At 56.9% G+C, this 12,209-nt stretch overlaps 1 protein-coding gene and 1 long non-coding RNA gene across 8 annotated transcripts in view; one reads left to right on the top strand and one right to left on the bottom strand.

Annotated features, from left to right (window-relative positions):
• The window catches only part of CACNG4 (calcium voltage-gated channel auxiliary subunit gamma 4), a 60,243-nt gene extending 56,450 nt beyond the window's left edge, over window positions 1–3,793 (bottom strand). The window contains exon 1 of the mRNA XM_077853722.1: window positions 3,517–3,793. Coding sequence (XP_077709848.1) covers window positions 3,517–3,736 — 220 coding nt within the window. The 5' untranslated portion in view covers window positions 3,737–3,793. The remainder of the gene's footprint in view (window positions 1–3,516) is intronic.
• On the top strand, window positions 3,135–6,501 carry LOC144286799 (uncharacterized). 7 transcript variants are annotated; one of them, XR_013354758.1, is made up of 4 exons: window positions 3,135–3,264; window positions 3,618–3,737; window positions 5,838–5,912; window positions 6,276–6,501. It is a non-coding gene; the product is annotated as an uncharacterized LOC144286799 (long non-coding RNA). The 7 variants fall into 7 exon arrangements; XR_013354754.1 differs by having other exon boundaries at window positions 5,105–5,912; XR_013354755.1 differs by lacking the exon at window positions 3,618–3,737 and having other exon boundaries at window positions 3,163–3,264.
• Window positions 6,502–12,209: the final 5,708 nt, after the last annotated feature.

The following is a 12,209-nucleotide window of genomic DNA, read 5'->3' as shown; positions in this document are numbered from 1 at the left end:
AATGCTTGCTTGCATTCTGTAGCTTGCCTAACTGCAAAACGATTAGAGACTGGACAAATGCTGGTTGGTGATACTTATGATACAAAAGTCCACAAAGATGGTATTACTTCTTTTCTATGTCCCTAGCCTTGGGCTGAGTGTCACCAAAGGCACAAAGAAGGAATGAGGTGGGGTTCCGGGAAGGGAGAGAGCAGGAGGCCGATTGTGATAGTGACAGGCTAGTCCAGAATGGGGTAGAAGAAGAGAGAGACAGAAACAGAGACAGAGGCAGAAATAGACAGAGAGAAGAGATAAGAAAGGGAGGGGAGGGGAGGGGAGAGGGGAGGAGAGGGGAAAGGAGGGGAGGAGAGAAAGAGTATGTTATGCAATTTGGGCATCACTTGTGCATTCTCACTTCTGAATGCCTTCATGCTGCTGTCAGCCCAACCCCAGAGCTAGGCTCCACTGGGTAGTCAAGTACTTGGTTCTATTTTTAATGGCAACCCAGAAGCTGTTTGGGAAAGGGCAGGATGACATGGTGGGAAGAGCTTTGTAGTGAGACAAAGGCTCAAATCTGGCCCAGCAGCCTCCTACCTGGGTGCCTCTGGGCAAGTGCCTTACCCTCTCTGAGCCTCTGCATCCTCGGCTGCAGACAGGGGTAAAGACAGCATCCTCTCAGAGCTGTCGTGAACGTGGCATGTGCGAACAGGCACAGGCTCTGCACACTTGTCGGACAGAGGAGCAAAGCGGGGAGACCTGGCTTTGGGGCGGCAGAAAGGGGCTGGGGTGCTGGTAGCCCTGCCAAGGCTGGGAGCAGGCCTGTCGGACTGCATGGATGCCCTAAGTACACAGAGGGCTGGGCTCTCCTGGCCTGGCCACATCACTGATGGGAGATGATCTGAAACACTGCTTTTTGAGTTGCCAGTAAAGCCTTCGGACTCCCATGGTCACAATCAGTGTTTTGTTAGCGGCCTGGCACAGTATTTCTCCAGGATCAGCCTAGACGCTTGATCTTTTCATCTCCCCACCACCCATGTAAAGCTTTGGGGTACTCTGTTAGAGAACAGGTGGAAATCATGCATTTTACACTCAAGGCCAACGCTGGGGTGACCAGGCCCCCAGGAAAGGGCTTGGGATGACTGTGCTGTCGGGGTCCCGGCCTGGACCCTCACTGGCAGGTGGAGGCATCGCCGATGTCAGGAGATTGTGTTTCTCTGAGGTAAGCGGCAGTTTCCACCCAGGTCCAGGGACCGTCACGATGATGCTAGCCACGACAAGGAATCCTGAACCAGCATTCCCAGCCCCAGGTTGGTCCGAGGATGCTCCAGCTTTCGGATGTGGCCTGGTTTGGCCCTCAGAACCCCTGAGCTCAGGTTGGTGGGGGGATGGCAGAGGCAGCTCAGTTCTTGTGGTGAAGTCCCCCAGATGGCAATTCCCCACCCTCCCTCTGCCAGCGGAGCCAGCTGCCCAGATCGGCTTGGGGCTCTCTTGATGAACACCGAGTGCAAACGGCTCGAGGCAGCTGGCAAGATGCTAAGTGCAGCATCAATCCTAATTAGGATGAGGAATTAATAAAGGAGGCATTCGAACCGCTCTGCAGAGGCCAGGCTTGCTGCCGTGGAGGAGTTAGTTCCGATTTCCACTGGGAAACTGGAAGGCCTGGGGGTCCACGTGTGCATTTGGGTGGTGACAGCGGCGTGACTTTACTGTGCCACGCAGAGCCTGTGAGGTAGAAGATGGGGGCTCTGCAGCCCCTGTTCTGTGTCTAATTCAGGTGCTGTGGCAGGTAGTGACGTGGGTACATTCTCCAGATGAGAAGAGTAGGTGTTCGTGATCTGAGCAATTGCACACCAAAAATGATGTTTTTCAAAAGAAAAAAGGAGGGCTCACTGTGATCGTGGGCCCACTGATCCTTTGTGTGGCTGTGTTTCCCAAACTATTGATTGCACATGCCCGCTCCTCCAAGACTGCACTTAGCCCTGGCATTAAAGCCCAAATTGCAAAGGGCAAGGCAGCCTCGTTTGGGAAGAGGGTGTGTGTGTGTCTGGAGGGGCGGGGGGGGGGGGGTGTGTGGGTGGAGGGAGGGAGGCAGAGGTGGGCAGGATTCCCGTGAGAGCGAGTCTAGGAGGAAGAGAAGGGAGCAAGTTCAAGCTCGCCCAGCCGACCCAGCTTTACAAAGCCTCTTTTTAGATGACTCCAAATACAGCCAGAAAAAGGGCCATCTCTTTAAGGGCTCCCCACCAGCCTTCACCAAGCTCCGACCCCGCTGAACTATTTGCAGGAGCTGGACCTGCAGTCGGGAAGGCTGCGTGTGTGGGAGAAAACCCGAGTAACCGAGGGGCGGAGTTAACACCCGGGGCGCGGGGCGGGGGGGGGGGGGGGTTACGGAAAAAGAGGAAACTCAGTGCGACGAGATCCGAAAGCAACGCTCCGCCAACTTGCCCCATCCCTTCTCGCATCTGAAAGCCGGGACCCCGCGGCAGGCCCGTCCACACCCGGGCTGGGACCAGCCACCTGTTCATTCCAGCTCCGCAGCGGGGCGGGCGGGAGGCGCTGGAGTCGGGCGCATTTTGCCATTGGAGGCGGCCGGGCCCCTCCCGCGGAGGGAGCGGTCCCCGCGGTCCCGGGACACCCATCCCGGCCCCCAGAGGCATCCCCACCTTACACCCTCCGCCGGGATGCACCCTCGCGCGTCCGGGGGCGCAGCGCCCCGCCCCTCCGGCCCCGACGGGGCGGCCACGCCCCTCCCAGGCAGTTGCGGGTTCGCGGGTCGGCCCTGCGCGCTCGGGTGTCCTGCCCAGGTCTCCCGCAGCCTCCCTGCCGAGGGACCAGGGCCACGGGCGTGCTCCCCTAGTCGGGGGGGGGCAGCCTCGGTGACGCACCCCTCCCTCCGCACCGAGCAGCGAGCAGCGGGCCGGGGCCCCGCAGAAGAGTAGGCGGCGGAGCAGGGTCTGGGCGGCGGCAGGCTCCCGCGACCCCGCGCTCCCGGAGCCGCTCGGAGCCCAGCCCCCACCCCACCCCACCCCCACCCCACCCCCACCCCCCGGCCCGGGCCCGGGCCCGAGCGAGCGAGGAGCGGCCCCGGCGCTCCCCGCCCCCGGCCGGCCCCGCCCCAGGATGGCCAGTTCCCATAGCAATCGCACAGACACCGGTTGCCAAGCAACCCCTCCCCCTCCCCCTCCCCTCCTCTCCGGCCCGCTCCCCCCAACCCCAGCCTCCTCCCGCCCCCACGCCGGCCTCCACCCCCTCGGGATCGCTCGGGTCTCGGGCCGCACGCGCGCCCGTGTGAGTTTCGGGGTGTTTCCTCGTGTCCGTGTGCGAGGGGGTGTGCGTGTGCGCGGAGTTGGCGGGGTCGGCCCGAGGGACCCCGGCTGGCGCGCAGCTGGCCGCGAGGGGACCCGCCCGCCCGCTCCGGCTCCTTTGTGTGTCGCGCGGAGCCGGGGCCGCGCCCACCCGGTTCCCGGCCGGCAGCCCGGGCAGGCGGTGCGTGCGCGTGTGCGCGCGTGTGCTGGGGTGGGGGCGCGGGCCCGGCCGTACCTTCGATGCAGCACACCCGCCACAGCCCCGAGTGGGTGAGGTCGCCGCGGGCGCGGCGGGGCGCGGGCCCGTCGTCCATGGTCAGGTTGGTGCCGTTGCAGATGTGCGCGCTGGAGTAGAGCCAGTAGTCGGTGCCGATGGCGATGGCCATGAGCGAGAAGGCTGCGAAGGCTCCGGCCGTGGTCAGCAGCATCTGCAGCCCGCGGTCGCATCGCACCATGGTGGGCGCCTCATAGTCCGCCGCCCGCCGGCCCGGCCCGCCGCGCCCGCCCGCCCTCCTCCCTCCGCGCGCCGCTCCGGGGGCGCCGGGCCGGGGGGCCGAGGGCCGAGGGCCGAGGGCCGGGGGGCGGCGCCGCGCTGCGCGCTCCGACCCGCGCCCCGGGCGTGCCTGCGCTCCGGCGCCGCCGGGGCTCGAACTCCGAGGCGCGGCGGCGAGTGAGGGCTGCGCGGGCCGCCGGGCTCCTCCCTCTCGGCCCGCCCTCCCGCTCGGCCCGCGCCTCCGCCCCGCGCCCTCCGCGCCGCCGCCCGCCGCCCGCCGCCCGCCGCCCGCCGCGCTCCGGGCCCGCGCCCCGCTCCTCCCGGCGCCGCCCCGCGCCTCGGCCCCCGCCCCGCCCCGCCCCGCCCCGCCCCGCGCCGCGCCCCCCGCCCCGCCCCGCCCCGCCCCGCCCCGCGCCTCGGCCCCCGGCCCGGGCTTTCTCTCCGCGCGCCCCTCCCCGCCCCGCCCGCACGCGCCCTCCCCTGCCCTCCCCTGCCCTCCCCTGCCCTCCCCTGCCCTCCCCGCCTCTCCCCGGGTTCATTCACATTATTGGAGCGGAGGAAGCCGAGGCGCGGGCTCCCGGGAGGGCGGCGGGGGAGCCGCGGTGCCAGCCACCTCGCTTCCACTCCACTCGGGAGGACGCCCGGCTGCCCGGCTCTCACCTGGGGAGCGCGCGCGCGGGGGCGGCCCTCCATCCCCCTGCTCCCAGCCGTGCCCTGACCTGGCCGGGCGGTGGAGGCAAGGCTGGCGCCGGGAGTGCTCAGGTCCGGGTTCCAGAAGCCCCAGATGTGGGTCACTACAGGCCACGCCGGGCCCTGGCCACTTCCCTCCCCCACCGGACTGCTCCTGCCCCCCCCCCCGCCCCCCGCCGGCTCCTCCAGGGGACCCAGACTTGGGGTCGAGGGAGAAGAGGGATGTCAGCCGGAGGTCATTCGGGAGGAACGTAGAATCCCTGTTTGGCAGAGGAGTGGTGAGGTTTTCATTGAAAAGGGGGCTCCCCTCCATTTCTGTATTTCTGATGGTCTGTAACTGTGAGCCCAGGGACACCCCAGTTGTGCTGGATTCAAACACCGCAGCCCTCGGCCGTTTCCCTCTTTCTCCTAGCTCCCTCTTGAATACCTTGATTTCTTTTCGCCTTTCCCTTACTCGAGCTTAACTGGCTTTCCCTCACCTCCGTCCCTTTATTGCCAGCCTCTGCCTCGAGCCCCGCTGGCTTCACTTAATTGCCTTTGCTGCTGGCATGATCCCAACCTGGACACACTCCCTTCTCCGAGGAGCCAGCGCAGGCTCCCTCTCCTTCAAAACCCAGCTCCAAACTCTTCCCTCCCGCAGGTTCCCGCAGAGACCAACACCTGGACGTCCTGGGTGGCTTCACTTCCGCCCTCCCCAAAGCTGGTCCTGTTGGCATCCGGGGTGACTGTCCTGGGGCTGCTGCCCTGGACCCCCAGGAAAGTGAAGGGAGCCTACCAAGAGCTGCCATATTCTTGGCGAGAGCCAGCTTGAATTTCACCTCCTTTCTAGCACCTTCCCTGGTCCCCACTACCCAAGGAAAATTAATGACCTCGTGCTAGAACTACTGGTCTGTCTTCTATGAGATTGGGAGCCTTTCTCATGTCCGACGTATGTGCTAAGTGCTGAAGGAACGTTTGGAGAGTGAAAGATGTTTCTTGTCCCCTGGAAAATTATACTCTGATTGGGGGAAATAGAGCATATAAATAAGTTCCAAGATAATGTAGCCTAAGGACCAGACTGGCTGCATTAGTTCATATTTGTGGCTCCTTCTCCTGCCTTTGGAGTGTCTTCATGCCTCCCCAAAGTTTCAAAGGACAAGAGCTGTCACCTATATTTTACTTCCAAGCACCTGCCGCCCGTTCTGCACACGGCAGGTGCCCAGCATACGCCTGAAGGCGCACACCAGATGTGAGATGGCCTGCTCTGGCTCAGAAAAGGGCTGCCTTCGTATGTCCCTAATAGCCACAAGGATAAACTCTGTCCTCAGAAGCACCCAGAAAGGTAGATCTCAAGCTTTCCTGTTTTTTTTTTTTTGTTTTTTTTTTTTGAGCAGATCTTTGCCTCAAATTAAATCTTAAACAGAAGCTCAACATAAACAAACCAGGTCTCCCACCAGTTAGCCATGCAGGTAAGAGCTAGCACTGCTCTGGTTAAATAGGGACCCAGTGTACCTGTACCTGCCCACCCAGCCCCCAGAGCACTCCTGTGAGTGGAAACCTAGATCCCACGAAATATGATATGAAAACCAACATCCTGAACCAGTATCTGGGTCCCTTGGGAACATCCCTTCCACCCTGTCCTGCTTGCAGTCTTTCTCAGGGACTTTGAGAGAAATAAATGGAAGCAAGATAAATGGATCTATTTATCTGTGGGATGGAGCAGGGGTGAGTGGCTTCCCTCAATCTGCTCTTAGGTCTGGGGAGTGACACAGGGGTGGTGGGGCCCTCTTCCAAGTTAGCGATCCTCGATCCCCATGTTAATCCCAAAACAGAAATCTTCATTCATCGGAGCCTGACTGGGCCAGCATTTGGGAGAGGAGACAGCACTGGAGTAGGAGCCAAGATGTCAGCATCTCATGCTGGCTCCACCACTCACTAGCAGATGATCTTGGACAAGCTAGAACCACCCAAGAGAAAGACACCTCTCCAAGTGCCCCTTTCAGAATGGTTTTGAGGATCCAGTAAAGTAGCCTTGCACACTTAGCACCATTTGTGGAATCAGTAGTAAATGCTTCCTTTTCTACTTTTTGTGGGAGACAGTGAAGGAGACACTGTCTAGTGGATATATATTATTACATCATCTGTTATTCTCACTGTTATCCCCCTTACAATACCTGGGGAAACTGAGGCACAGGGTAGTTGAGTCACTTGCTCAAGGTCTCACACCTGGAAGGTCTCAGCTCAGATCCTGACGACCAGAATTTTCCAAGGGCACCAAACTGTCTCATTGTCCTTGTCAAGTGCTGCTTGACTGTGTTGTTACATATTACCTGTTGATTTGGGGGGGAAGGGAACTCGAATGGGGCTTGGCTATTTGCCTTTCTATCTGTGAACACCCAACTGGCAACCATGCTTAGTTCGGAGGTTGCGAGGGTGTAGACTGTGGAGTCAAATAAGGACTTGACCGCCAGTGAAGGGAGCTGGAGCAAACTCAAGACTGTCTGAGACCGTTCATCATGCCTGGGTGAGCACAATTTAAATCTGGAAATTTCTGCTCAGCCGGATTAGAGAACTCTAAATGGCAGTATTTAACTGCTGCCTGAGGTCCCTGGAGTTTCTCCCATGTGACATTTCCAGATCCGAGGGAGGGAATGTGTCTTTTGCTTGCTCAGGAGAAGGCACTGGGTTGGTCTTGTTCTGGAAAGGCTGGACACTTGGCATCTCCCCTTGGGGAGCCAGCCGCTCAGTGTAAGGTCTACTGTTGGGGGAGGGGACAAATCATCACACGTATTACCACCTCTGTGGACAGCTGAGCAGGTGGAGATACTGGGACCCGTCCTTCAAAGCCATCTTTTTTCAACACAAACTAGTTTCTTTCCCTCTCACCGGATCACTTGGGTAATTACCACAGTTCTTCGTTTTACTTTGGCTGTGAAGACAAAGCTTTAAAATGAGCTCAGAACCCTCTGACAATCCCAGCTCCAAGGCGAAGCAGCCGGGCGGTGGCCGTGGGAGAGGAATACGCATTAGACTGTTCACGCTGTGTAACGTGCATGTCAGAGCCGCCGAGCATCTGCAATCAGGGCGAGAAGGAAGGGAGAGGCCCTCCGCCAGCGAGGGGAACGCGGTTCCAAAAGCCTTTATTAAAAGCTTTGCTTTCCCCCTTTGTCCTCCAGAAATAATGACCTTTGTGTGGCAACTTTTTGTAATATCTCATTTCCATGCCCAAAGCAGATGGTTCTGCTGATTTCAGAAGACTTAATGGGGGCGGGGGGCATTTGGAGAGCCAGGGAGATATTTCCAGTGAATAGACATAAAGAGTGATTTTGATTTTCTATAGCAAAGGGTTGGGGATGAGTCTTAGAAGGTTCCGGGGCTTGGCTCAGTGTGGAGGCTTATCTGCAGCCCATCCAAGCTGCTCAGAATCCAAGAAGAATGCCTCCAGATCCTGGTACTGACAGCCTCCCCTCCATCAGATTATGCACACCGCAAGAATGAGGTTTTTTCTTTTTCTTCATATTTCAGTAGGTTCCTTTGAGGAAGAGCGCGGATCACAAAATGCTTCCTGGCTTTATGTATTCAAGTTTATTCCATTTCATTTGCTTATCACTTATATCCCATTCAAGGTGCTTGGAGCTGGATATGCAGCCTTCTTTCTCCGCCACAGTAAAGCGGCGGAGTTGCTCACCGTCTCCACACCAGGCCGGGCCCTAGAAGTGCAGAGGGAAGGGAAGCAGCATTTCAGGAGTGCCCTCTGTGTGCCGGTCCCTGTGCGTGCAGCACTTCATTCCATCATGGCAACAGCCGCCTAACAGCCGTGGGTGCCTTTACCCCCATCTTGTAGAAGACGTACCTGCAGCTAAACAGCCTGAGCTGGGATTTGAACCCCGGTCTGCATGAGCGCAGCCAAGGTCTGCCGGCTACCAGAGGGTACCAGAGGGTACCGAGGTTGAGGGTCTTCAAAGTCCCTCTGCCCATGCCTGCTTCCTCCCCCGTTCCTCTTTCATGTATTTTTCCAGATAAAATCAGGTTCGAATGACGATCAAAGCCACAGGAGGGTGGAGGGGTTACCCAGGGGAGATGGAGCACATTTCCCATTTGTCGGGCAGTGAGCGGGGCTGATGGCAGGTGCGCGGGAAGCCGGCCTCAGGAACCCACCCTCCTCCTCCTCCTCCTCCTCGTCCCTGTGCCCGCCCTGGTGCTGGCCACCCCTTGATCCAGGGTCCTCCGGCTGCCACCCTGTCCTGGGTTTTCTGTTTACTGTCAACGGGAGGCGGACGCAGTGGCCTGCTGTCAGGGTTGCACAGCGAACAAAGCGGCCAACTGTGAGTGAAGTCCATGTGGGCTTCTAGAAGACCTGTGTGTTTTCAACCCGGATCCCACCAGGGGCTGCGCTCCCTGGCCGGCTGGGCGGTCTCCCCCGCTGGAATCTGTGCCAGCGCCGGCCCCGCTGATGAGCATATTGATATTAATGGCCCGACTTGGCCAAAGCTTCCGGCCCAGCACGCTTGATAGTTAGCCGGTTATTCTGAGAACATTCTTTTCAAAACACTCGACAGGACAAACAGGCCAAGAGGTTCCTTTGTCCACAGCCAGCCTCTGAAACTGAGCCGACTCTCAAAGGATTGAGGAGAACACTCCAAGGAAGAAATTGGTGGCAGAGGAGGCGCAAGCATTTGAAACCGGGGGGCTGGGTGGAGAAGATGGTCAGTGAGAGCGCAGCCTGCCTCTAACGGGCATCATTTGTGCTTTCGCCAAAGCGGAGCTTTTAGTTCCTAAAATATAACAGCCCTGTGCAGGAGCTGAAAGAACAGGGAGCGTTTCGTGCAGAACTTTGCCACAAAGTGCCTGGCTGTGGAATGCGAGGTCTGCGTCGGGGTCCATCTGGCTACTTTGGGCTCCTGAGTGGCACCTTCCTTTGCACCCCCTTGCCTCCCTGGCTCTCTGGGCTGCCCACGAGGGGATGGGGCCGGCTCCTCTGGGCCCTCTGGGAGCTGAGCTTGCTACCGAGTGGGAGGGATTGCTTTACACTGCAGATGTCCTTCTGAATCGCAGATATCAATGGGATATTTGCACTCTGCCTCCTGTCTTGGCTATTCCCACTCGTTTTGTTTTCAAAGGGCCACCAGGTCTTTGCTGATTTTGTCTCCATGGCCTTTTCTTGGGAACAGGAAAGGGAAGGTCACTGGCTTCAGGGTGACCCGGGTTTCTAGTTGAGCTCTGCCGTTTGCAGCTGTGTGGTCTTGGACTCGTGGCTGAAGCTCTCTGGGCTTCAGTAGAGTGGGGAGCCAAACCCTGCCTGGTGGGGTTCTTTAATCTGTTTGCGTATTAAAGAAGCCAGGCAAGGCACTTCCTCGACAGTGCTAACAGCTGATGTTTCCTGAGCATTTCATAAGCACCAGGCTCCATTCTAAATGCTTTACCACATTGTACATAACTCATTTGGTTTCCTCCAGAACTCTTCGAGACAGGCGTATTATCGATCTCATCCTACCATAGAGGTAAGGAAGGCACAGCGTGGGTAAATCACTTGCCAAAGGATGTACACTACAGGGCCAGATTGTGAATCTCGGCGGTCAGGCTCCAGAACCCATGCTTATAATTTTGATTTAATATGTGCTTAATAGGGGCACCTGGGTGGCTCAATGGTGGAGCGTCTGCCTTCAGCTCAGGTTGTGATCCCGGGGTCCTGGGATCGAGTCCTGCATCGGGCTCCCCGCCGGGAGCCTGCTTCTCCCTCTGCCTATGTCTCTGCCTCTCTCTCTGTGTCTCTCATGAATAAATAAATAAAATCTTTAAAAAATTTTAAAAATAATATGTGCTTAATAAATGGTAGCTTTCATTATTCTACTCATTAATACCCCCTAACAGTTAAGTTTAAGTTACTCAGTATCCTCCTCTATGAATAATCTCTGACTTTATAAAACTCAAGCTTCCTTTATAATATAGACCAGCTCCCATTATCCTCTCCAGTCCCAGAAATACTGGCTTTCTCCCAGTGGACCCCTTTCTGTTGGTTCATTTTGTCCTCTGGGAACCTATGAATGTGGATCTTCTGGGTGACAAAGACATTACTTTATTAATAATAATTTAATATTAGAGAGAGAACAAGCAGAGGAGGGGCAGAGAGAGAGGGAGAGAGAATCTTAAGCAGGCTCCATGCTGGGCGATGTGGGGCTCAATCTCACAATCCTGAGATCATGACCTGAGCTGAAATCAAGAGTCGGATGCTCAGCCGATTGTGCCCCCCAGGCACCCCGACAAAGACATTATTATTTTTTTTAACTTTTATTTATTTATGATAGTCACACAGAGAGAGAGAGAGAGAGAGAGAGAGAGAGAGGCAGAGACACAGGCAGAGGGAGAAGCAGGCTTCATGCACCGGGAGCCTGACGTGGGATTCAATCCCGGGTCTCCAGGATGGCGCCCTGGGCCAAAGGCAGGAGCTAAACCACTGCGCCACCCAGGGATCCCCCGACAAGGACATTATTAAAATCATTGCTGTCTGTTGCCAAGACTCTCTGAAATCTTGTGGCCAGAGGACAGCTGGGCCTGAGGCAACCAGGGGTGTAGGATTCAGAGCTGAGGCAAGTTCCTCAGTTCTCCCCAGCTACCACATGGCACAGCAGCACCCACCCTGGGAGAGCCGTTGAAAGGTTTGAAGACTATGTGTAGGGTGCGTGGCCCCAGCTGACCCAGTCAAGGTGGTCTGGTATCAGCAGATGTCACTGGTAGGTGCACATCATATGCAATAAGAAATAATACTTATTGTATGGGTGATCAACGCACCTAGGGTTCTTTTTTGGGGTTGACTTTGGGATGCTCTTCAAGTGGTCTGCAGAATCACTGGGGTCTTCTCTGGTGTGTCTGCTGGGAAGTACCTGCTTCCTGGCATGGCCTTTGGGCCTTCTTCATCCCCCCCTAGACCAAGGCAGCCCTGGGCAGAGCGCATGCTCAGATGCTCCCATCTAGTTCCACACTTGGCTGGATCTGATAACAGACCATTTCCAGATAAACAGGGGATGTGGAAAATGAATTGGCTTCCTAGAGGAAAGATCTTAAGTGCTTCAGATCTTTTTAAATTCAGGAGAAATATTCTTTGGCTGGTGCCGTATCTTTAGAGGGTGTTGTCATCTGGAGGATGGCACCTGTCCTCTTGCAGCCCCTACCCAGAGGGGAGGCCCTAAGGCAGTTCCGCAGGTGATGGTTCTGAGCATCCTGGAACCAGGTGCCATGTCTCCTGCTTCCCTGACCCGCCGCCCCGTTGGGCTCCTCGGCACACCTAAGTCCAACAATCTGTTGTCCCACATAATGGGTTTGTGATGCAATAGGATTAACAGCAGCTCTCATTTATTGAAACGTTACGTGTGCTGTGGCACTTTATAATAACAAAGGTGTAGTTTCCCCATTTTACAGAAGATGAAACGGAGGCGTTGGGGGGCAAGTAACTTACTCAAGGTGGAGGCTAGTACACAGAAGAGCTAGGACTCTGGCCTAGGACCGGCCGTCTCCAGGGAACACATTCTTGCCATAGCTCCATAGTTTTCCACCCTGGAAACCCTTGACGATGGCCGAGGGGGCCTTAAGGGATATATGCCCCACTCCCAGAGATTCTGACCACGCTGAAATGACACTTGAACATCAATATTTCTTAGAACTCCCAAGTGATTCCTGATGTATAGCTGGGAAAGAATCAGGGCACGAAGCCATAATACCTTTGGACACAAGTTCTCTGAAAAGTGTTTGGTTTTTGACTAAATTCATTG

The sequence above is a fragment of the Canis aureus genome, chromosome 16, assembly GCF_053574225.1.
Source record: "Canis aureus isolate CA01 chromosome 16, VMU_Caureus_v.1.0, whole genome shotgun sequence".
Classification (NCBI taxonomy): Eukaryota; Metazoa; Chordata; class Mammalia; order Carnivora; family Canidae; genus Canis; species Canis aureus.
Note: the sequence above shows the minus strand (reverse complement) of the source record. Positions and strands in the feature narration are given on the sequence as shown.